Raw genomic sequence first — 26886 nt, forward strand, 5'->3', positions numbered from 1 at the left:
GCCATCTTATTTTAACGTATATGGCCCTTAAAAAACTGTGAAATTGACTGTGCCAAAAAGATTTATATATCTCACTCATTTATGTTTTGATCATATTTATTTTATTATGAATACATAATGTGTATTCCTTTTAATTCTACCACATACAGTTTATAATTCTTCCACCGCTTCCTATTTTTAGAGGAAACCATAAATAAAACAATAAAAGATCTTATTAAAAATCTAGACGCCTTGAAGAAAAACTGCAATACATTCCAAGGACACCAGAGGGCGCTGCTAGCCCCCTGAGTTCTGCACATGTGCACAGCCTGTGAAAAGAAAGGGACAGACTCACAGGAAATCAGTGAGAAAGCAAATACAAAGTGCGTGTGGGAGTGAGACGCACGGGAGCCACGGGGAAAAATGTCTGGCCTGGCAAACAACACGAGCCACGGAATCCCCGGCGAGGAGGACAAATGAACTTGCGCAGGCAGCGCTGGGATCCAGTGGATCACTGAAGGGAGCTGCTTCCTGCCTCAGCGAGGCACAGGTTTAAATCCCCATTAAGCAGACACTGTTGCTTGCGGATCCACAATGTTTTCCCTGAAGTCGTCTAAACCTTCATTTAAATCCTACCTCCTGCCCCCCCAGGTAAGCGATGCGCTTATATGTGTGATCTGATTGATCAGGTGGAGAGCCATTCGATCGGCGGTGATCAGCTGCTACGGGGTTAGCCCTCTGATGCACTATAGTGATTGTGTTATACTATATAATAGAGAGTGGAGGCCTGAGACTTCTGTTCCACTGCTTTGGTTGCAAAGATGTAACATATTGTAGTAGTGATATATTCATTATATATATATATATATATATATATATATATATATATATATATATATATATATATATATATATATATATATATATAATATTATTACACATGCACATATTAGAACCTTGCAGGATTGGTTGTATACTTTGTAGTAACAATTAGCCTTTTAAACATAAAATTGGTTAGTGAACACAATGAGCCATTGGAACACAGGAGTGATGGGAGTAATAAAGTGCCTCTGTATGCCTATGAAGATATTCCATTAAAAATAATCTGTTTCCAGCTACAATAGGCGTTGACTACGCTTTGTTTCTGATCCATTTCATGATATTTAAATGGTCAAAATTTGCTTTTCTTTCAAAAATAAGAACATTTCTAAGTAACCCCAAACTTTTGAATGGTAGTGTGTGTACACATATGCATATATATGTGTGTGTGTAATATATATATATATATCACACTTTAAAACTATGACTATATCTTTCAGCATGAAGACAAATTAAGCCCAGAAACCAAGATTAAAAAGTTGAAGGCTGTTCTGCTGCCCGGTAAGTCATGGAAATGGAATTTGTGTAAATGTTTTAACAGAGTATGCTGTCAGATGATGAAAACAGATTCATCGCAAGTAGACACCTCGCCTTGTGTTTTCCACGTCCAGTTCTAAAGCTGCGTGTTGGAGTGAAATCTTATTTTAAATTGAAAACCTTAGTGAATGGTGACTAATAACTGTCTTGTGGTTAATGGCAGATCTGTGTTCTTTCACTGATGGTGTCGGCTTTCGGTGATGCTCTTGGAATGTCCTGCAAAAATGCAACATCCGCTTTGTTACCTGTTTGTGTTTTGTATCCTGGGGACCTTCAGCTGTTGTTGGACTAAACTGTGTTTTGGAATGACACAGAACGTTGTGTACATCCAGGCTGTCAAAATCCTGTCCGCGGCTACATCTGGATCTTGGCAGCTAGGAATGCAATGGAGAAGTTGAACTAAAAGGACTAAATTTAATACATCAGGATACGATGTAGCTGTGATTTAGGTATTTTTATACATAAAGCATTGGTGTGTTTGGCTGTAACTTTTTATGTGACTTTACTGAGGACATTCGTAGGTACAGTATGGGGAGATTTTAAATGACCAACTTTGTTGCGCGTTAAATGCATCCAATCCCAATGAGCATCTCCTGCATAAAGAGTGGTGCTCATCCTGAATAATGCACCGTTAAAGTGGAGAAATTTCTTTGAAGCCATCACACTAACTAAACTATGCAGTATGCAGGGCAGAATCCAACCCTTCTGGAAGGATAAACTTGCCAATGCTGGCCTCATCATAATTCGCTTAGTGAAGTTAGAGATTTGCAGCCGGAACACACCTGCGAATCGCTCTGAAAACTCCATTTAGTGGATAAAGCCTGATGTGTACTTAGTTACTTATGTCCATTACCCCTACCCGGGTATGGGCCGCCAATTAAAGATCTCCAGCGTCCTCCGTCCTGGGCTATTCTCTCTAGCTGGTTCCAGGTGTAACCCATCTTTTTGGTGTCAGCCACAGAAGGTGTGGCAGATGTATATTTTATGTGGCCCATGCGATGAAGTGTTGCTTGTAGTTATGGTTTTCTGGGATTGTAGCAGACGCCTCTACAACATACTGTGTTTCCCCATGTATAAGACGCACCTTTTTTTGAAAAATTGGGGTCTAAAAACTGGGTGCATCTTATACAGTGGTTGTAGATTGCAGTTAATACTTCCCACTCCCTCCCTGCACACTGATTGTCCCCGCCCCTTTCCTTATATTTGGTTTGCTGAAAGTTTGGGGAGGTTGGGGGTTAATTTAGGGGCAGTTATGGTTAACGGGGTCTTTAGGGTTAATCTAGGGGCAGTTATGGTTGATGGGGTCTCTAGGGTTAATTTAGGGGCAGTTAATGGATGGGAGTGATAAGGATGAGTATGAATTTTATGATAAATAAAACTTGAGTTCAATAAGTATGTAATAATTTTTTTTCAAATCTCGGACCCCAAAATTAAGGTGCCTCTTATACATGGTGAAATACGGTAAATAAAACTTCATGCTGGTTGGACCCACAATGCTTTTATAGATCAACTCACTTGGCATCTTTTCCAGTCCTCCTGGATCATTTTATCACCGAGTTTGAATTTACATTAACCACTTGGACGTAACATTCATCAGATTGGAGTATGACCAATTCCCTGCGTTACTCTGACTTCCCTAAGAACAAACATTATCTGCGGCTTCAAAAAGATAAAAACAATAAAATGTTCATGAACATATCCTGCACATATGTTGTGTTCCTCCCCTTGAGCTATTGAGAATGTTGACAGGACTCTGAACGTTGTGTCTGGAACAGACCTTTGTGTAAATTAAGGTGGACACGAGGTTTAGACTTCACTAAAATCTTTTATAAAACACAATTATTAGTTCAGTACTGAAGAAGTACATCTATTTAGAAAGGCAGCGACATGTATTTTATCAGTAGGATGAAGTGTAGCAGAAATGTTACCAAATGGATTATGTGGCGCTCCAGTGATAGAGTTTCTATAAAAGTCAACACAGCCTTTGTAACAAAGCGTGAGCCACAAAACACATTGTAATGCTGCCAGCATGCGTATTCTACTATAGGAAGAAAAGTTATTAAAGTCGGTGTTCAATAATACATACCTGTCCTGGAAACTGGCTACCAACGACAAACCCATCCTGCATAATATTACACTTTCCATTTTGTTGTAAACACCACATCTCTTGTAAGACGAGGCCATTGTGTATAGCAGAATAATAATTTTCACATACTAAACCTAATGATGCGTGGGGGTATTCTACAGGATTAACCCCTTTCTCCATCTCTGTCTGCAGACAAAGTGTCCAGCTTTGTACGGCGATCGTAGTCCCGTTTCCTTACGCAAACTAGCATCAAAGTGTCCAACAACCTTCAGCCGGAGGAAATTACTAAACTTCATAAAACAGGGTGTCAGCCATGCTGACTTTATTTCTATGCCCCGGGAGAACGCCTCATGACTGTGAATCCTAAGTAATTAGAATACTCATAAAATTTAAAGCAAATGGAGCAATAAAAGGTGTGTGTGTGAACACAAAAGCCTGTTTTTTTGTTTTTGTTTTTTTTTTTTACTTTAAATGTATGCTAGTATGTTTGACAAATAACAGCTGCCTATCTTATTGTTTTTGCTCTTTCCATGCTGAGTCATGAAGGGAGATACATATTTGAAGAGTATAGTAGATATACTTAAGGCACTCGTGCTCTGAATGGGAAGTGTATTAGGATGACTGTTGTTGTTGTTGTTGTTGTTGTTGTTTCCTACAGCTTTTGGCACCTAGTGGTGGGAGACCTGTCTCACGTCCCTTTGGACCTTTTCTTCTGCTCTCTTGCTTATAATATAATATGCTGCCCTAGGATCACCTTCCTTCTCACCAGACCATCAGTGGTAGCTGTACACAGAACAAAACCCAAAACAGGTTCAACGACTGGGAGAAAAGGAGACAGGTGCAAAGGGGGCACATGGTGGCCTGAGAGTCCCTTTAACTTCAAGCAGATACCTTCAATATAGTTTTGATTGGGGTTTGGTGGTTTTAGTTTCCAAGGATGCAGTTCAGATGATGTTTAATAACATGGTGACCATCGCAACATCCCCTTAGAGCAGTTTTAGGAAGCCGTGTTTATATATAGCTACCAGAAGGCTATAATTTTATGGATACACTTGAGTACATGTTCTTAAAGTGTATCATTTTGTATAAACATGCCCTTAAACCTTCTCTTCTCACCCAACCCAAATAAAATGCACAACTAGGTTGGACTGAAATTCTGTACACATTTATAACGGATAACATTCGTTCCGATGTACATGAACAATACAAGCTTTTTATGAAAAAGAAGTGTAAGACAAAACTGAAATTACACAAAAGTTATAACTAATAATATGAAGTGTGACTGAAGTGTGAAAGGAGGCTTGTCCGTAGGGGGTTTGTTCCACTAATGTAAAAGCATTCACTGCACGCACTTCTATGGAGAAAAAAAGCCGCAAGTTCTTAATTTTGTATCACCCCTATAATTAATCGTGCCCCCAAAACCATTTTAAATTTTGGTAGAATTTTACATTTTAAAGATTTAATTTCTGTTAAAGTTAGGTGGAACAACCCCTTTAATGTGGACTATCACTGATGAACCCATCTAAACACTTAAAGCTACATAGCCTGATACAATATATATGATTTTATTTAAGACAAAACAGGCATTTGAAAAGCCAAGGTAGGTAATATATAGTTATGGATGTTGTCTAAAAGAGGGCGCACTGGGTAATAATTTCCATTATTTAAGATCTACTTAGCCAGACTGCATAGTTTCTTTTTCTCAGCAGGTTCTACTGATGTGTGTGTATAATATATATATAGCGCATATGGAATAATGAGCCTTTTAATACCTTGAAAAATGGCCCAATATTTATTTTTAATAGTTGTAGCATATCTGCTGTTAATTCAGTGCTTCTTTCTATTCTATAAAGTTACTTCCTGCCTCCGTCGCTCGTCCTTGCTGGACAACATTTGGAGTCCTCCTCTCCCGCCTTTTGTCAATTACACATGATGTATTTGTTAATACCTAGCGTGCCACGCCTTTAAAATCTAGTAATGCAGGAAATATCACTGTGTGTACATCTCTGTGAACCTAAAGCAAGTATTTGATTTTTTTTTTTTAGGAACCATTCGGTTTAAGTAGCAGACATGTCCCTCTCTCGAAGCTTTCCCTGCAGGATGAGAGACAAAAATAAACAATGACTAGCTTCCAGTTGATGCTATATTACACCGTCAACATGTGTTACGTATACGCAGGTTGGAGCCATCTTAATCTAAACACAATTTTTGAGGAAGTGAGGAAGTAATCTGGAATAAAAAAATATATACCCAAACTAACTTATCTTCTTTACACTCATCGTGAGTTCGGTTATTGTATAGCTCTTATGGTATGGTACATGAAGCCCAGAAAAAAGCATAGATGTTTCGATATCTGTTTAATTTCGGAAATGAGTGGTACTTGGCAGTGGCGTATTTACTGTATTTACATTACTTTGGTGCTGGCCTAAGCCTTAGTAGCAGCACATGCCTCTGAGCCGTTGTCCTTTTTGTTGTGTGTAGGGATATGATTCCATATCTCAGCGTGCCACTTTTAAAGAAGCCGTGGAAGGAAACTATAGGACTGTGCTGACTCGGCACAGCCATCCATAGTAATGATCAGGCTCCCTATTATGTGACAGTGGGGCTGCCATCCCCTGGACCGGCTGCCCTAAAAAAATACTGCTGCTGCTAATAGTACATTTATAAAAATACTATGCCACTATCTAATAAAAAAGATAGATTAACTTTAATATCCATCTGCATCTATTATAACACGCACATTCTTTTCCTCCTATGTGGCCCTCATCCAGGTCCAGATAATATCGGTGGCACCCTACTGACTCTTTCCTTTTTTACTTGATACTCGGCCAGTAAACATAAATGTTGAATGAGCCTCCCAAACATTGTCATGTTACCATACAGAGCGGTATAAGGTACAATACATGTAGTGATGACAGGGTCATGCCAGGTCAACAGTCTGGTTCTTTTCTCTGGTTATATTTCTCTTATCTGGGACCTTTGAATGTTTGGGTCTACCAACACTTTCTTTCAAATTTTGCTTTCCTAGAGGTCTGGACGCTACACGTCCTCTGAGTTTATGTAATAGTGTCAATATTTTGATTAACATTTTAGAAACCTCATTCTGGTTTAAAAAGTGCTCTTGTGTGACCAAAATATTGACACTGTTCGGTAAACTTTGTGGAAGAAAGGCTAAGAATTCCAGTGAGAAGGTTATACTTCCCGGCCACAAGAATCTTACACCCCTCCTCTGTTTGCATAAATCTTCGCAGGTTCACCGCATAGGAAAGATTCCTTTTTATAAGGAAACACGGTTGCTCTGAGTTATTCTGCAGAGGCTCACATCTTTCCACTTTATATCGCCTGCAGCTATTTAGGTAACATGCTGTTCCTTGCGCTCCCGGCCCCAAGAAATGTCTTAGTGGAACACACAAAGTGCAGAAAACAATGTACAGGCTTGTACACAAAAATGCGTCTCTTCAACGTCTTACTTTAATATAGACAGTAGAGGTTTGGCAGAAGAGTTTTGAACTGTAGAGCTACAAATAACACCACCTAATTTATTCCAAAGCTATGCCTGTTTCAGGGAGAGGGTGGAGGGCTGTGGCTGCGCACTGTGGCCTGCACATGTTTGCCCTGCTCCTAGTTTAGCAAGTATCTGAAAACAAATGCAAGTATGTGTAAATGATTTGCTTCCTGGGCAAACATAGTGGTTTTGATAAAAAGATATAGTTAGAAAAGGGTACTTTCTATTTAAGGAAGTGAAATTATGTGTGTAAAAGCCACACGGATACATTATAGGTAAGATGGTTGGTGTGTGAGATGTTTAACGCCAAACATCAGTTGGAGAGCTACAGAATGGTTAATCCCGTTATAAGCTCTTGGGACTTTAATGCAAACGATAGCTGAGAGGTCCCTTAAAATTTTCCACAATCGCCCTAAAAGCACTTGTCGTTCTTCTCTCCTCTGAGCTAGTTACTGAGAAGGAGATTTGTTTGGCTGAACACATCTTCTGACACATGGTTGTCTTACTGCCAGTCAGCTCCAGTGTTGGCTCACAAAATGTCAGGGGAGGAGAGAGGGGGTCTACTGAGACCCTTTGTGTGCTTGCTATCTTTACGGACTGCCTAGTAGCCCAAATTACCGTGCGCAGACTGAAGAAGGCACCCTAGAGGCTCAACACTAAGAGAAGAGAGGATAGGCAGAGAACCTTCTACCCATACAACGTGAACTAAAATGAATATTGTAGGGTGCCTCATTGTTATAGTCGCAGGTAATATGATGTATTCTTTTCCCAATAACGCATGTTCATTTAATAGCTTTGTCAGCAATGAAAACGAAAGACTTGTAACATATAAAACACGTGTTTGCCATTAAGAGTAGGAAAATGTTATATCATGCTCCTTCCTGGCCTCTCATTCTATTTCAGTGTAGCTGGGAATGTCAGCGATGTGAACACGGTTAAATAATTAACTCTCCTGTAGTTGTGTAATCCTCTGCAACATTTACCTCTCTTGTCTTACAAGGTTGCCTGTAAGTATAATGGGGAAAAGTATAACATTCTTTCATGCCCAGTGTCGTCATTTTGATTTTTCAGCACTTACCACGTGTTTGGAGCGCAAACCTAATTGCTAAACTTGTATCTCTGGCAATCAAGATGCTCATGTATTTCAGGCTATTCTATAGCTTAGAAGATTGAACAGTGATTGCTTTGATACAAGACAAGCCTATGTCTGCCAAAGTGGTGACCAAGGATCATAGGAGACAAGTATGGGTTGGAGGGTAGCTTTCTGGTTAACCTAGAATGTAATGCATACCCTGTTTTTGTGAAGACTCCCTACATCTGAAGCTTCCAAAAGTATGCCTTCAACATTTTCTCTTGCTTTTATTAAGGGAACATAACTCATATAGACCTGTCTTTGTAGCTCCATGACTGCCTTGGACACAGTTTTATAGTGGAGAACATTAGTTAAATGTCTGAAATAAATTCTCCAGTGTTGGGCGCATAGTGATGTCTTCCTTTTTTTCTTCTCCATCTTTGGATGCCGGATGAGTAATGTGAAGTTTTGTGGATCCCCCCCCCCAGGCTTCTTGGGGTTGGTTGGCACTACATTTGGTTATACAAGTCATGTCCTATGATGTCATAGCATAATGGAGCACTATAAATTGATTAAAAGTCCAAGCCACAGTGGTGTGTTGGGTATTTCATTTATGTGTCTCCTACCCTCCTAGTTCTGCGGGATTTATTTTTCCAGTAGGTGCATGGAGATGTAACATAGTGATCTAATTCTCCCATAATCAAATGAATCACTTATTGTGTTCTAGGATGCTGCACAGTTAGCCAGGGTCAGACAAAGGAACGTGTGTTTCTGGACCTTTTTATGGAGTGGAATGTTGCTGGCACAGTGTTACTCGGATGACTAAGAATCCATACATGTGTCAGCCCTTTGCTTTGCCAAACAGCAAGGAATTTGAGAGGAATATTTTGACAAGAAATACAAAACAATGTTTGTCATTAAAGAGGAACTGCCACCTACACAGCCTGAATTGTCTTTGTACTCGCTTAGTAAAGAAACTTATATCTTCCTTGTTTTTCTGTATAGTTTCGGAGATGTTTGGTTTAAAAATAAGGCCCTTTTTTCCCCGGCAAGTAGGAAGTTTGTTACTATTGTTGCAGAATAAAGCGGCTTTTCTTACACCTGTTTCTTTCCATGTTGTCATCTATGACCAATATATATCGGGTATATCACAAAAACCTTGCTCTAGAAGTTGTGTTCTTTGCAACAGCCGGCTGCCTTTAACACCCTGGTTCCCCCTTGGTTCGAGTGCTGTTACCCTTACAGCCGTTTAAATGCCAGAATGGAAGTTTGGGCTTTTCTTGCCTGCAGGGTTAGTGGTGGCACCACAGGAAAGATGAATTTTCTATTTTGACTTGCGATCGCAGTTCTGGTAGACAGAAGGAAGACCACAGGGACAGTCCTTAAGACCTTATCCCTACACCCCAGTAGGATTAAATGATGCTACAGGCACCACTAGGGGTACCTGGCTGGTTTTACTCCTCGGTTAACAAAGGCACTTCTGCATTGCCAATAGTGAGATTGCTCTAAAGTTTCTGGGTTTCAAGTTTGAATAGCAGTCGCCCTAGACAAAAGCCTGCAGCAGGGCAGCACCAAAAGAGATATGCAAGCCACTCCTCAAGTGATCCTCTAGCATAGATCTCTGTCACTTGTGTGGGTGTTTTTCAAATGTTGTGTAGTTATTTTATACTTTTTAGTCCTAATATTATGTTTACTGCAACACTACTTGTCCTGGGAACACAACATATAATAAACGTGTCCAAACTGGAAAGAATAAATATATTTTTCTTTATTTTCTAAAAATATATATTGTTTGGATAGGGATCCCTCTGTCCCACTCTTCTCCCCTGTTCCCAGGGAGCTCAGAACATTTGTTAGCTACGAATGTATGTACAGTACTAAAAGCCACCATATTGTGTATTGAAACAATGGAACGTGCTTGGAAATTCAATTATGTTTCAAAATAATTCATTGTAATGCTTCTTAATCCCTTGTGCCTTTTGGTCACTACCCACTTTGCAGACTCAAGTGGGTTCTTATTTTGAGGAGAACCATAGAAGATCCTGCTTTGGCTTGGAAGGGAAAGAGGCTGCATATCCCCTTGTGGGGAGTGTGGCCCCACTGTGACATTACCACTGCATCACTGTTTTGATGCTCAAAAACAAACAAAAAATGTGAAGTCCCACACCTATAACCACACACATTAAAACATGTCTTTCCTTGGCTGTTGGAATGTTGGGTGCTTTTGTATCTTACCCTCTTGTCCAGAAGGTGAAATCACTGTGGCATGTTTTGATGTGCTACTTTTATTTAACAATGTTGTTTGGGGAAAACCAAAATGTTCCTCTGATTTTTATTTTTGTAAAGGAAAAAAAACACACACAAAACATCTCTTTGTTGTGAGCCAGTTTAATGGAGATTCCTTAGAATTGCTTCAGGCCTTGTTGTCATGTGAAATTTTTGGCTATGGCTGTGTCTGGGACAGCTTGTTGTAACCAGAACAAACTGTACCAGTGATGAACTAGAAAGATAAAAAAAAAAGACCCATAATTCTGTTTCTTCATCGCCTATTTTTTTATTTTTTTGTATTATTTAGCAGCCTATGGGTATTTGAGAACCTATAATTTAGGTAAATGTTCCTAACTATCATTAATTACATTATGTTTAGGGCTTTATGGTAATAACATCTAAATGCCCCAATGTACTTGTCTTATTGCATTTAACAGAATTACATTTATTTACAATTGTCTCGTTTTAGCTTTATGATGATTGTGTTTTTGATATTTGAAACATTTTCTGACTGGTGCATAAAATATGACATGGGAGGAGGGTTACATGTGAGCCCATTTACCATAGCTTATCCAATTTCATGGCAGACTGATGTGAAATGAGTATTCAAAAATGCTGACTATAACCTACTTGATCTGTTACGAAATCTACTTTTCAATAGTAGCAGCATACTAAGAAAGCTCAGTAGTATCAACATTGGTTGTGTTCCCTCTTTATTATAGGTATTGTATTTATTCGCCAAGGCCATTAGAAACATTCAAAATGGTGTTAATGGGATACCCCATTGTCTCGTGCAGCGACATTGTTCAACCTGTTTAAGAAAAATAGTATATGTGGGGGGAATGCATATGGGAGAACACGCATAAAAGGAACAGTACGTATTATGGCTGGAGTGTCTCTTGAAACTCTGGTATGATTCTAGTATGCTTAATTAGGTCCTTTTTTTTCTCCTCTGAAGGTGAGATAGTAGTGAACGAAGTGAATTTTGTCAGAAAATGTATTGCCTCGGACACAAGCCTGTATGACCTATGGGGAAAACTGGTGTGCACCAACTTCAAGATTTCCTTCATTACTGACAGTCCCATGCCCTTCCAGGTTTGGACCTTTTTTTTTTCTATTTTCTCCTTACTTTGTTCACTCAAACGTTAGCAAACATGTCAAGGCAGCTGTTGGAAAGATAAATCATAAGATTATTATTGACAATTTTTGGTTTATTTTATATATCTATGTAATGGAGGCTCATGACCTCTTGGTGATTTTTGCCCATTATTTTACTGATTTGTTTGTCATTTATTTCAGAAATTCAACTACAGAAATCTCCTTCTTGGGGAACATGATGTCCCACTGACATGTATAGAGCAAATTGTTGTGGGTATGTATTCTAAAGAAGTGCCGCTTTCTACTAAAATGTGTCTGTCGATAAGACTGGTTCTGGATGGCTTTGGGAAAACTGTTCCTTCGAACTTCCTTTATTATTTTACCTTCAAATAACAGCATCACAAACTTTTTGTTATAGGTTTCACTGATGGCTTATTTCACTTCTGCTGTTTACACCTCTTCACATTCTAGATGTGACTTATTTGAATCTACGAGTGGCCAACAAGCATGACCAAAATGAAAAGAGAGCTGCTATAATCTTATGTTTGTGGGCTAAAATACCTACACCTGTTTTTATATTGTCTTCTGGCTTTTCTCAAAGGATCGCTCCAGTCCTCTTTCAATGTAAGATACATATTGGGCCCATTTTGCTTGGACTCTATTGCCTTTTTTAAATTGCATACATTCTTCAGTTATTGCAGTTGAAAAATTAGATTTCTGTCTTTAACTCATCCCTAGCCGCATCTGCTGAAACAAGGCATTCTTGAATATGCTTTCTGCACATACCACGTAGCATTCCAGTTAAAGGCAAAATCAGTTGAGCTATCACGTTGAACCAGGACTCAAATGTATGTTTTGTCTTCTATTCTCTTAAAAAAAAAGTAGCTCTTAAAAAAACAAAAATATTTAGTGTAGAGGTTTAATATTAAGAAATGAAGTTATAAATATAAGGTCTACACAAGCTAGACAGCTCCACCTGTTACATCAACAGTCAGGGATATTTCTGAATCAGAGGTTTGTGGTAAATAGCTGCAGTGGTAGTGATTACCTAATAGATGTTTGTGGTATTCACCACTCCACAAGGTGGGTACACCCAGCAGTGCATGATCAGGAGCTCCTTGTATGACTATAGTCAGTAGTATAACTTATAGTGGCTTCTGTTGCCATGTATAGAAGTGTTGCCATAGCATTGTAAATGACTTGTAGCATTAGTGACATAACCTCTATTCATACCTTATTTATGTATTAAAGGTAAAAAGCTACTGTACATCAGGTAATTATACAGTTTTATACAGGCAAATGATCTCTGGTCAGTATTAAATATAGAAGAAAGGTACGTTTTAGTAAGTATATGATCATGTTTTGGATGGTGTGACACCTTTGTGTATCTGTGCATTGTGAATGGTCAGAAAACATCTGCTTTTGGGGACAAAGTTGTCCGCGTATTGTAGAATATTCTTTTGTGAACTGGCAAACAGACATAAAATTGCCTTTTAGATTGTAAGGCTGTCTAACCATTTTAGATGGTGGCAATCAGTGGTTTAGTGAGGAAATCACCCAGCACTTTCTTCTAACCTTCCCTTGGCAGTTGAGCCAATAGATGGTAGCCTAGATCACTGATGGCAGAGCATGGTTAGATGGTCCATGCTGCGCTGCGGAGGATCCTCCTCTCTGGCAGCAGGTGAACTTCTGCGCAATGTGGGCAGACAACCCCCGCTGCTGCCCAGCATTTCTGCTGGGGCTTCTATGACAGAGCACTGTAAGGTCATGTCACGCCAGCCCTCAGAGTAGGATCTAGGTCCCTTGCAGCGCTGTGAGGGATCTGGATCTTAGTCTTATGGTCAGACCTCTATTTGAGGTCGGATTAGAAAACGACCTCGAATATAAGATGAAACCTTGTCTTATAGTCAAGCAAATACGGTATTGATCATTGGTTAACATACCACCAGTACTGTGCGGTATGTGTGCCAGATGCATGTGTTATGTTTTGGCACAATAACAGAAGAAGGTATAGTCTTCCCTTTTACTGCATAATATTAGTCTCTACCACACTTCTGTTTATTAAACTTTTAGCTGTCGTAACCAAAACCTTTTATTTCAAATCACCTGCTGCACATGCCTACAGAATTTGTCGGTGCTACGTGTGAGATGCACTTCAGTCGCTTCTTATTAAGATGGAATCTTATAAGAATTTGTTGTAAATATCATTAATACCAACTTTTTTTTCTTTTAAGAAACATGTACTTATTTAATGCTAACCAAAGCCAGATGTGCACCAAGTTCTTTATGAGTACACAAGAGAGCAAATCTAATGAATGGTTCACCAAGTATGTGAAATGTAGTAACTTTTTCACTTTTTTTTTCTTTCAGTAAATGACACCAAGAGAAAGCAGAAAATACTCTCTTCCAACCAGAAACTGAAATTCAACCCCACTGAGTTAATTATTTATTGCAAGGATTTCCGGATATTGCGCTTTCGTTTTGATGAAGCGGGGCCAGAAAGTGCAAAAAAGGTAAAACTGGATCTGTTTTTTTTTTATCTTTTATTTTTTTACACTTCCCAGAAGAAACTAGGAATCTGCTTTAAATCTAGAGAAGTAGTTCTTCCCTATCAGGGCATGTTTTCTCTCAATCCTTTTCTGCATGGCTATACACATCCACTGTTTTTACTGAAGAGGGCAATCCGTGCGTAATGATTCTTAATTTAAACACTTTTGCGACAGTGCGGCCAAAGGAAAGAGATTAATGTCCTCGGACAATAAGGATTATTTGTGAGGTATACGGAATGCTCTGGTAGTTGGTACATCCTGACACTTTTGAGCTAATCCCAATTTGCAAAGTTATAGGAAACTTTTAGAACTATATAGCAGTGACGTACTTTTTAGGAATGGAATGTGAGGGGAGAGTTTTGTGAATAGAACTGATCGCACAACCGGCTTAAACAATACAAATGTATTCGTTTTAACGCTAAAGTTCATAGAATGTAATATGTTACTGCTAACCTCCATAGTTAAAGTAGGCAAATTTTATTAAATGTTACATTCCGTTCCAGTGTACAGTGATCATAAAGTGACAGATCTATTCTAGCCTATTACCTTCTACGTAGATATATATTTTTTTGGAAACATACAATTTGACATCACCCCAAGCTTTCTTTAATAAACCAGTGTTGCAATCATTTTAACCCCCAACAAGTTGTTTTCCCGCAGTCTGTGGTTCCAGATTCCCAAATAATTAATAAAACTTTTTGATTTTTTTTTCCTTTTAATCCCCAATGTACTTTGTGACTGTTAATGAGACAGTTAAAGGTCCCAGACAGCCTCACCAAGGAAGATTGCGTATTAAAGTACTTTGAGTACTTTTATATGCATTCTTTAAAGTGAAAGCACTTACCTTAAGGAGAAGCTGCAGCTCCTGCCTCCTCTGTGGTCCGATGATTCTTACCTGCTTCCGAGGTGCTAATATTTGTGGAGCCAGCTCTGGATTTGAGTGGCAGTAAGTAGATCACCTGCCAGGAACTGAGAGTCGATGAACCGTTCTCCTGGATGGCAAATGCATATGGGGGGGGGGGATTCTGCAGTATCTCCCCACACACTGGCAAAGGGGGAACATTCAAATGTAAAAGAACCTCAAACCTCAATGCATTAAAAGTGCAAATGATGGCTAGAATGTCAATTAAGAGGGTACGCTCTTAAGCGTGTCTAATTCTACAGTCATGACCGTGTCCTTCACTGTAATTTACCAACATCTGACATCTGGGTGTTGGTTGTGACCTCTTACGGTTACTCTATTGAATTAACAGTAAGTGTTTGTTAAATCTGGTGGGTTTGCATAAATGATGTGCGGTGTTTCAATAAGCACCTGTAACCATGATTGCGAAGGAGCAAAAACAGCGTTGTGTGCCAGTTCTTTTCCGTAATGGAAAGCACGTGGTTTCCTGGTGTTATAGAGGAGTTCTCACGGATTTCACAAAATCTTTATGCATCTCCTGGAATTTGTGCAAAAAAAGAAAAAAAAAAAAAAAAAAAAGAGCTCATCTGGCAAAGAAATGATAAAGTCTTAAACAATCCAACCTGCCAAGCAATGAAGGTCAGGAAAGGGTGAACAACAGAATTCGTCATCAGCACTTCCTGAAATCATCGGAGCCAGGGTTTTGCTGCCGTGAATCACTGCAGCCTGGCTCGAATTTGCAATTACTCAGGTGGCCGTTATTCTCAGGAATGATTTGCCATCAACAGCTTTTACTAATATGGAAAATAATTCATGCCGTTTGGCTGTAGTCCGCCCGTTGCAGTGATTTCTGCACAATGGTGTATGGAATGATTGCGTGTGGCATGAAGCCAAGGCCAGATATGGATTTCGTCCGTATGTAGTGCTAAATAAATTCTGCATTTTAATATTCAAATAGCAGCAAATGACAATATTCATTTACCACTGGAAATAAATTAACAGGAAATAGTATGGGTTCCATACCTACACAACAACAAAGAATGTTGGTGTTATATGACATAAGTTATGAGGGCTGGATGACACTATTATTATTTAGGATTGAGAATTTAAATTATTTTCGGGAGGGTAGGAGGGGTGGTCAGTCAGCAGCTGTAGTAGATTGTGACTGCCATAATTCTTTGGCACCCAGCGCGACCATCTTAAGCCTGTAGAACAAAGTATTTCCACTACTAGACCCTATGCCGTGTTCTTGTAACATTTCACACAGCCTCCTAAGGTTCATAACTCGGTAGCTGGAACAAGATGTTCCCTGACCAGACTTTAATACGTGTGACCTCTGAAGAGTCTCATTACAATTTTGCAGCGTCCTCCTTGCAGATGCATAAGGAAGTTAGGCTGAATCCCCCCATATGTATTGGTGCTTTTCCCTACTTCCCCAGCTGTGCTCTGTGGAGGTCTAATGATACCCACATTACCACTATCCTGCCACTGATTGGCTACTTCGATCAGCCAGTCAGTGGCATTTATCCCTGGACCACAGGGGAGCTGTTCTGCTGCATCTTCTCCATAAAGGTACAAAGTACTTATGTATTAATTGTTCAGGGGGCTCCCTGGGACCCTTTACCCATAAAAGAGAATGGGAGCGTTGTCAAGTAACAGACATTTTATTCCTCTTCTCTTCCCTCAAACAGTATTACGATTTTTTTTTATTATTATTATTATTATTAGTAATTATTAAATAGTATAACTTCTGCTGATCACTCAGCAGCTTCAGAGATGCCTTCCAGGGTTACAGTTTGATATAATGTTGCCGTCTCCCTTTTTGTGTAGCTGTGGCATATTGCGATAGTATGCAGCAAAAAGCTCCCCAACGCAAAAATATATAACCAGATTTTGACCTGTCTGAAGCTTAGCATCAGTTTAAGGACTATCACTTGTCTACGTCTGCTATAAATTCTATTAAACATGATCAGTGAGGATCTTTAGAATATAAACTGCCCATTGCTCTCCTGATTGTTCAGGAGCTACTATAGAAACTAGTAAAGTCCTAATACATTTTGTTGGAAACAATATTTTATTCTAATTGTTTCATGTAAAACTTTCTCAGGTATGCCTCGCATTGGCACATTATTCACAACCAACAGATCTTCAACTGCTCTTCGCCTTTGAATATGTTGCAAAAACGTATCATAATCCAAGTAAGTTTCCAAGTGCTTGTTACCATTATTATGTTTTTATTTATACAGAGCCAGCAGGTTTCATAGCACTATTACTTTAGGGGGAAATAGAATTCCAACAGAAGGAGAAGAGGTCTCTGCTCTTCTGAGCTTACAATCTAGTTGGAGACAGAAGGGGGGTGAGAAGTCAAAGGACTGCTTCGGCGAGGCTGATAAGTGTTGGAAGCATTTGTACGTTACAACACACGCAAGCATTGTTATCCAATCCGGATTACAATGGAGAAAAATGGAGACGCTATCATAATATTGTGCATATTGCCCAGCTTGCCGTGGATACAGCTCTTCACATGTATTACCCCAGTTCTCAAAGCAATAGCACACCCGACCAGACATACCGCTCTCCCCATGGCATAGGCCAGCTCTCCTGACATTGCAGTTGCCCTTGTACAATAGCCCATCTTATTCACAATGTGTTCATTGACATTTTCAGCCTCTGAATGGTTCACTAGTAATTAGATTTTTCCTATCCAGGAAGTATAAACTCCATAATTACTTAGCCCAATTATCTTCCAAAGGCCTTTAATTGCGTTACATGCTGTAGGCAGCAATAAAACTAATATGTGCAATATGTGGTCACCATCTCTTGCTTAATGGGACAGTACCACGGAAAAGCAACGTTTTTTTTTATTTTTTTTATTTGTGCATTAAGTACAGCGCTGTATACAGAATAATTGTCTCATCTCACCTTAATAGTATATAAACATAAAACAGAAATTATCAAAAAACACATTAATAAAAAAGGAAAGTGAAGGGGCATTTTCTACCCTTCCCATTCTAGAACATCCCAAACAGAAGTCTATCAAATTTCAAAGAGCTTTTCTTAATCCATAATAATGCAAAAATGTAATTTTCTTTTGTATTTAATTTTTTATTTTTGTTATTTTTAAAGCCAACAAAACTAATGGTATTGATCCTGGCGGAGGAGGTGACCCAGGGCCCAAAACACCTCTGTTTGAAACTTATTCCGACTGGGATCGCGAAATCAAGCGGACGGGAGCCTCTGACTGGAGAGTGTGCTCAGTAAATGAAGGATACATGATATCTACATGGTTCGTATGTGTGCCAGGAAAGCCGATTCATTGGGATTTCTCTCTGAGCGTAATGTGAAGCTGCGGCTTTCATTTTACTGATACACCACTTAATAACTCCAATGGACTGTATTAAAATTGCTTTGTGGATTCCAGTTCCTATTCGGCGTTGGGTCTTCTAGCAGAATTTGAAACGAGTGTTACATTGTACAAATTGAACTTAAGTAATACAAGCAAATTCCCATGAACTTAAGTGTAGTTGTTCTCTTTTAACCCCTTCACGACAACGTCCGTACGGGCTCACAATGCATTGTCGTTAATGGGTTTAAGCGGCAAGGTATTAAATAAACAGCTTATTAAATAACACAAGTCATTTTGTCGTATACATTTTAAGTGCAAAGCAAACAGATAATGTTTTACACTCCAAGTAAAGTTCATCCTTCTACCTGCCCCAGCATTTAACTAGTCAATTCCCAGGAGCGCATCACACTTGGGTACAAATTTTCACTGGCAAACGTGAATGTTGTGATGGCAACTATTTAAAAAAACATTTTTTAAAAGCTATAGAATCACATTTAAATATAATTGACAAGCACAGGGTTTAAATGGTAGCAATTGTCTAGTGGAGTAATCTCTACATAAACACATACTGGCTGTTTAATTCTGGAATAGTCATTGAATGTAGAGGAGAGAAGCCACAGTTCTAGACCAAAGTAGCATACAAAATGAATTATATGAGCGCACATATTCCATTAGAGAGAGAGATGGTGGCCCTGCTCCTGTGAGTTTATAGTATAATAGGTAGGTTAAAGAAGAGGTGAGGATGATCTGATTGTAGTGAGGTTCATGCCGAGGAGTCCGCGGGGCCAAGATGGGTTTAATACATTGCTTTCTTCCAGAGTTCAGGTGGTATGCATTTCATTGATATTGTTTTAGTTTGGTAAATTGAAGCTGCATCCCCATAGACATTTCACATTGTAAATCAACGTTACACCTGGTTAACTGCTTTATGGGGGAGCAAAGTTATTACAATGCTGTGAATAAACACATTGCTGAGAATAACCATCCCTGACTGAGGCTGGGCTTACTGCTAATGTTGCCGGTCCTGTGAACACTAGACGCTCGGATCACAATGAAGATTATCGCTAAGCTGTTTTAAGGATTTCTATTTTCGGTTCACACGTATAGACCATATGGCTACAATCAGACCCAATCTGTTTGTGACGGTGGAGAGAACAACACTTTATACTAGCTGTTTTATGCACGTCTCATATTCAAGATTGTCAAACGTCTCAAGAATATGAAATAAATACAAAAGTCTGCTTGTTTTGTAAAATGCCCAAAGACACGCAGGACTAAACATCCCACTGACTATATTATTGTGTGTTATGAATGGCCATCCTTGGCACTAATTCTGGCACAGAAATGACCCTTTCAAATGCATAGATGAAATCTAACCTCAGTTTAGCGAATAAACCCCACAGAATTGTGCATTGCATGGTTTTATTGTTTTAGTGTTCTTTTGAAATTGTGGATCTGGATAACACATTCACAACATGCCTCCCCTTGATGTTTAAATAGGTTTGTGCTTCTATGGTAATCTCCACTCTATAAGGTGGCACAGATTCCCAGATATTTATTGCCAACTGTTAAACGTCTGTCTTTTGGGGATCGGATAAGAGGTATTTTGCGAGAGTTTTAACATAGTGCTTCTGGCTTTGGAGAAGAAATTCTGCCTTAATCTCCGGCATCCACGTTGAGCTGCGGTACATGCCGTGTAGATGGGACACAAGTGAAGCTTTAGAACTGCTTCTGTGTTTTATTGTGCCGGATTTCTAGGACTGAAGACAGCGTTGATCTTTGTTATGGTTTGTTGACTCCTCTTGTCTCTTTGCAGTCTGCCGGAATACTTTGTTGTTCCGTCCTCTCTGGCGGATCTGGATTTAAAGCAGTATTCACATCATTTTTATGGAAGGCGCATGCCAGTAAGTATATGTTAAACGGCCGAGACGTGCGCTTTCTGATCTTGGATTTGAACCCAAAAATCCCTCTTGCCCCAATCAGCCGCATATTTGGAAAGGGGTGGATTTGTGTGCCAAACCTTGCTTCTTATTTTAATTAGTTTTGATATATTAAGTAGTTTGCTGGGAGTAGGGAAGGGGCTTTGACTACCCGGCACCCTTTTACTAATATGTATATGCTTGTGTTTACAGCTGTGGTGCTGGAACCACCCCAATGGCAGCGCTCTGGTTAGAATGGCCAGCATCAAAGACCTGTTACACCAACGGAGAATTGACCAAAGGTAAATGTTCTGGGCACTGGAGATCTGCACGTTCCTTGCCAACAGAATAAAAGTTATTTTATTCTGTTAATACATTTAAATATGAATGACCTGATTTGACTTATTCATCAGCCACAAAAGTCAACTCAGGTCCTTTATGTTGGAACTTTTTTTGTACAGTGCTTTCTACAAACGAAAGATACATAAAGAGCGGCAGTTTATTCTCCGCAGATTTGACATGAACTTTGACATCAGAAAAGAACTGTAATTCACACACTGGTGTGGAATCCTTTTGAAGACATTTTCCCTCTAAATAGTGTCTCTATATTCTTTTCACATTTCGCCATAAGAGTGAAGATGTTCCCCAGCAGAATGTACAGCAGCTGCCTTTGACTTAGAATGGGAAGTAATGGGCTTTGTTCCAAGAATAAAGCTTGTATTGCCAGCTTGAGACTGACGTTTATTAAAACCATGTTTATCCCAGCTAATCATTTACGTGCTGTTTATTCAGTAACTTGATTGTATACATGATGTTGTTAGTTTAACACTCTTTCAATGAAGATTACAAAGAGTGTAATGTATGTTCTCATCTCATGTATACAGTATACTGTTTTTTCATATATATATATATATATATATATATATAATATGCGTTTATCTGTTTTAGGGTGTGCAATGGGATTACCCGGAGTCATCCTCTACGGAGTGAAGTTTACAAATGTGATCTAGACCATAATCTACCTGGGATCCAGGAGATCCAAACTGGCTTCAGCAAACTTAAGCATCTCTGCGTGAATGGTAAGGGCAGAATTATTATCTTACTAGCTAAAATATAGCGCGTGACATGTATCCATGTGGGTATTTTTTCATTTCTTAATAATATGTTTGAAACTTAAAAGAAGAAGAAAAGGATAGTATGATGGGATGCAGTGGTATGTGGCATGTCCATACATGGAGAGTAATTCCTGCCACAAAGACGGTTACTGCTTACACTGGTTGAAGGTATATTAATAGGCTTGAGGAGTAATTACGTTTAGTTGATGCAATATTCCCCTTGCCGTTTTGTGTGGTTATCCCCGATATATAATATAGTTATTTATTATTTGCAGCCATTCACTAGGGCCATGCCTCTTGGAAGTCATCACATTACTACTTTTTATATTAACCCACTATATAATAGTCCATTCCCTCAATAGTCTTAGAGAATTACAGAAAACAGTGAAGTTTTTATGGCAAGCATAAACTAAATCATGATTATTCAAAGACGTCTCGCTGACACCCAAGCTATTTCTTGGCTGCCGGTAGTGTCGGAATCCACTTGGCAGCTGCTATGTATTTTTGTCCTGCTTTTGGCGAACATTCCTTAAGGCCTGTTTATATTATGACCCATTGCTGTTACATAAACATTTGTTCTCCGCTTATGCTAAATGTTAACATGCTTGGCCTATTTAAATGGAAACAAAAATGCAATGCTTATATTGCTTTCAATAAACTGCTCTCCAAGAATACTCCGTCAACCAATGCTGAAACACTTCTGTATCTGCAATTTGAGGTTTGATCTCATAGCTTCATAAGAAATGTTTTATTGTTGTGTTATCCCAAGAGAAATTGAGTATTTAAGTTGACTCCTTTTATTGGGTCAACAAGTTGTAGTTCCATAAGCTTTTAGGACCTCGGGGGTCTCCTATTAAGATGCACTGAGGAAATAAATTGCTATATACCAGGGGCGTCCAACTTGCGGCCCTCCAGCTGCTGCAGGACTACATCTCCCATACTTCTCAGCCAGCCCCTTAGCCGAAAGAGCGTTATGGGAGATGTAGTCCTGCAGCAGCTGGAGGGCCGCAGGTTGGACGCCCCTGCTATACACTCACTAGCCACTTTATTAGGTTCACGTTGCTAGTGCCGGATTGGGACCCCCTTTTGCCTTCAGAACTGACTTCATTCTTCATGGCATACTTTCTACACGGTGCTGGAAATATTCCTCAGAGATTTTGGTCCATATGGACATGATGGCATCACGCAGTTGCTGCAGATTTGTCAGCTGCACATCCATGATGCGAATCTCCCATTCCACCACATACCAAAGGTGATTGAGATCTGGTGGCTGTGGATGCCATTGGAGTACAGTGAACTCATTGTCATGTTCAAGAAACCGGTTTGAGATCACATGAGCTTTGTGACATGATGAATTATCCTGCTGGAAGTAGCCATCAGAAGATGGGTACACTGTGGTCATAAAGGTATTGAGCAACAATACTCAGGGGCCCAAAGCGTGCCAAGAAAATGTCCCCCACACCATTACACCGCCACCACCAGCCTGAACCAATGATGCAAGGCAGGATGGATCCATGCTTACGTCAAAGTCCGACCCTGCCATCTGAATGTCGCAGCTGGAATCAAGGCAACGTTCTTCCGGTCTTCCATTGTCCAATTTTGTTGAGCCTGTGCAAATTGTAGCCTCATTTACCTGTTTTTAGCTGACAGAACTGGCACCCGATGCGGTCTTCTGCTGCTGTAGCCCATCTGCTTCAAGGTTCGACATGTTGTGCGTTCAGAGATGGTATTCTGCATACTTTTTTTAACGAGTGGTTACTTAAGTTACTGTTACCTTTCTGTCATCTCGAACCAGTCTGCCCATTCTCCTCTGACATCAACAAGGCAATTTCATCTACGCTACTGCCGCTCACTGGATATTTTCTGTTTTTCGTAAACCCTAGAGATGATTGTGTGTGAAAATCCCAGTAGATCGGCAGTTTCTGAAATACTCAGACCGGCCCGTCTGGCACCAACAACCATGCCACGTTCAAAGTCAATTAAATCCCCTTTCTTCCCCATTCTGATGCTCAGTTTGAACTTCAGCAAGTTGTCTTGATCACGTGTACATGCCTAAATGCATTGAGTTGCTGCCATGTGATTGGCTGATTAGCTATTTGTGTTAACTAAAATTGAACAGGTGTACCTAATAAAGTGGCCGGTGAGCGAATATATTGATTATTATGATATATATTATATTGATCATAATAATGGTGGGGGGGCAACATGGTTGCCTCTGAGTTAGGACTGCACTGCCCCAGATTCAGGGTAACAGAGCATCTAGCAAAATGGAGTCTTATGAGAGATCTGTTCCTTTTTAGATCTCCAACCGCCTCTAATTCAGCAGCAGAGAGATGTTGATCACAAATTAGTTAGTGTTTGTTTTCCGCGTGGAAACCATCATGACATTTTCTGGCTGATTAGATCTCACTGGATTATTTATCTCATCTCTCTTTATCTGGTTTGGGGCGACAAAATTGTTCAGCATGATGTGTTTGCACAGCAATGTGCTGAGTGGCTAGAACATGACTGCCACATCCCTGGGCAAAGCGGTCAAACCCCACACATTGCATTAAAGACTGGAGCAGCGTATTCTTTGTAATAAGTAAGCCTGGGGAATGCTGCAGGCTGGAAACAATCATCGGCACGTCCTGTGTTTGTAAATATGTATAGTACAGCGTGACAGTGAGTCTCTACAAGCACCACACCTCCCCAGATCCTTCTGTAGGAAGTTCCTGCTTTTAGTCGTTATAGGTGTACAAGTTAATTGGAACTGAGCTTTTTGCAGTGTTTGAACTGAATGAAGGCTCGTGTTCATCTTTCTGGGTATAATTTGGCAAAAAAAAATCCCCGTTCTGCTGATCTAATCGACCCCAACGAGGAAGATTAAGTTCCTCACTGTGTGTTGCCAGGAAAATAATCACACCGGTGTCACTGATACAGCAATACTTTTATGTAAAGACTCAAAGCTTAACCAGTCCTTGGTCTTGTCTTAGATTCAGTGTAGCCTATCCCATGTGTGTTTAAATACCCTCACTGTATTAGCCTCTATCACTGTTCCATTTATCTGCCATCCTCTCGGTTGGTTAGCTATGCGTTGTGTTCTGCTTATGAGATGACAGCGTTCAGACAGAAATCATAATTGTTGCCAAGAACCACATGGTCTGTCTTATGCATGATCTCAATTATAGTTTATTTTTCCAGTCATTTATCCGTGTGTGTGTGGGATCAGTTTTGATTCAGAGGCATTTGTGTTATGTATGGTTTGTTAAAAAATAAAGGCAAAATTCTAAGTAGGAATCAAGTAAAGTATTTTGGTCCTTAAAGGAAACTGTGAAGACTTTTGGGTGGGTGCCAACACAACTAATCAAGGCATGTGTTAACGCTGTTTATCCATCCAAAGAGAGGCAACACTTTTTTTTATTTTTTTTAAACATATACACAAACATACAATAATTACACTAAACGTCTTTTAAAGTGAAAGACTAGGAAGACATTTCATAAGTTTACTATATACTTTATGAATCAACAATAGAGCTGTACACCTGAGTGTATAGACAGTCCATTGTGGCATGTCTCCTTCCCAATTATTAGTATTTTTCATTTATTTATGATAAGATTGCTACTGAACTCGACAGAACTCCACTAAACAGGTACAACTAACATGTCACACTTGTGTGCGCTGCAGAAATGGCTCCCCTATAGACTATGATAGAATAGAGTATGATAATTCTTAGATATGTGTATATTTGCAACTTGATTTATTGTCGGTTGATACTAATGGTTCCATGCTATGACCTTTATTTCGTTCTTGTAGAAGCATTTGATGAAACAGATGAAAAGTGGCTTTCATCCCTTGAAAACACACGGTGGCTGGAGTTTCTCAGGTATACATTGTATTGCCCAGCGTGAGCCTAGTAATTTTCTTATTTTCTTTTTGAAAAGTCTTGAGTATACATTGGATTTTATGGATCGTGGCTTAACGGTGTGTAACCATCAATAAATATGGTCTGCTAATCATCAATGGTGGGAGAAGAGAGTTCGGGCTGATGTTCTGATCAATGGCTGGGAGATGTCCTAATTGTCATCATGGTTCTGTTTTTGAGAGCGTATAAACAGGTTAATTGAGTTAAAGAGGTGGCATCTAAGTAGTTTCTCCCTTTCGAATGAAAGGTTTCACTGTTTGACATGTGCATAAAGGTAGCTGCAAGGATAATCATTTCCTGTCCTCCTCTTCATAGGGTATTTCTGAGGCAAGCCACTGAACTGGTTTACATCTTGGATTCCAAACGTCGGTCTGTTGTCTTACAAGGTAATTACAATCCAGTTACCGTGAGGTATAGTCCATCCCTAGGTGAGGCTTATGCAGTGACTGAAAAATGGCATACACAGACTAAGCTCAGGGCCGGCCCGACAATGGAGCCGCCCCAAGCCCATTTTGTCTTGGGCCGGCCCTGACTAAGCTTCATACACAAATGGCTCATCTAGTTCTGGATCCATGATGATGTCTTGAGCGTGCTGTTTAACACATTGATCATTTATGAAATCCTCCTCGTGTTTTCTCCCATACACACGTGTCTATAACTCGTAATTCAAAATATAATTTCATTAATATCTCTGGTCAGTTTAATGGAGTAACTTTAAAATGCTTTCTTTATCTCCAAAGCAAAATAAAAGTTGGGTTTAAGCCGGTGTCCATTTAATAAGAAGACAGCCTAACATTTTTTTCCTTTTTAATGATCATTCTGCTAATGGGACATGACTATTTTTCCGCTTCCGTGAACAAAGTGATGGCAGGTTAAGTAAAATCTGGGCTCCTAAATGATTGCAAGAGGGAATTTTGCTCTGTCTGCTTCTAATGGACGGATTTCCCTCTCAGACATGTTGCTAGAATAACCTTTGTGACTCATTCCTTGCACTTGCCAAGTCAATTCCATCGAGGGGCTTGTCCAGCTGTTGAGTCAGAACTTTACTATTTTAGTGAAAATTGCCAGATAATTACATTCCAGATGTCTTTTAAGCTTACTATGTATATTTTGTTTAACCTTTAATTCTTTATTTTCTAATTCCATATATCTGACAGATGCCTGTGTGTTTTGTAATGTAAGCAGTAGCACCAGCATGGTTTTACAACATTGTACATATACCGTATATTGCCATTCCTGGCCCAAAAGCAGTTCATATATACATAAAAGGGCTTGATTACCTCTTTTTGTTTACTGCCTAAAATGTTGGGAATGCGTGGATCGCTCCGGTTTCTTATGAGCCTTTATGTTCCTGTTCTGTTTTAAACAAACTTTTCTTTTTTTTTTTTTTTTTTTTTTTTTTTTTTTTTTTCTTTTTTTTCAATAATCACCCCTCCTTTCCATATTCCAACTGCATAAGATTTTGTTTGCTAGCAGGTTTTATGTAGATCTTGCTACATTTTAATGCCATCTCGTATATTCTCGCATACAGTACATGGCATAAAAGCAGCGCTGTCAAGTTTTCTGCTTACCCAGATATCGACATCCAAAAAAGCCTCCTTGGTGCTCAAAAACTGTAATAGTCGTACTTGTTTTTTTTAATTTCAAAATATTTGACCATATCACATTACTTTTGTCCCTGTTACCATGGAGTTAGTTTCCAAAACGGCTCATAAAACCTATGAACT

General features: G+C 39.4%; 1 protein-coding gene across 1 annotated transcript in view; it reads left to right on the forward strand.

Annotated features, from left to right (window-relative positions):
• Window positions 1-324: 324 nt before the first annotated feature.
• Window positions 325-26886, forward strand: part of MTMR10 (myotubularin related protein 10) — a 30554-nt gene continuing 3992 nt past the window's right edge. Inside the window, exons 1-12 of the mRNA XM_053464604.1 lie at window positions 325-630; window positions 1299-1359; window positions 11285-11421; window positions 11626-11698; window positions 13795-13937; window positions 16982-17072; window positions 18001-18160; window positions 20037-20124; window positions 20353-20441; window positions 21088-21218; window positions 25051-25120; window positions 25475-25545. Of these exons, the coding sequence (XP_053320579.1) occupies window positions 574-630; window positions 1299-1359; window positions 11285-11421; window positions 11626-11698; window positions 13795-13937; window positions 16982-17072; window positions 18001-18160; window positions 20037-20124; window positions 20353-20441; window positions 21088-21218; window positions 25051-25120; window positions 25475-25545 (1171 nt within the window). The 5' untranslated portion in view covers window positions 325-573. The remainder of the gene's footprint in view (window positions 631-1298; window positions 1360-11284; window positions 11422-11625; window positions 11699-13794; window positions 13938-16981; window positions 17073-18000; window positions 18161-20036; window positions 20125-20352; window positions 20442-21087; window positions 21219-25050; window positions 25121-25474; window positions 25546-26886) is intronic.

The sequence above is a fragment of the Spea bombifrons genome, chromosome 4, assembly GCF_027358695.1.
Source record: "Spea bombifrons isolate aSpeBom1 chromosome 4, aSpeBom1.2.pri, whole genome shotgun sequence".
Taxonomy (NCBI): domain Eukaryota; kingdom Metazoa; phylum Chordata; class Amphibia; order Anura; family Pelobatidae; genus Spea; species Spea bombifrons.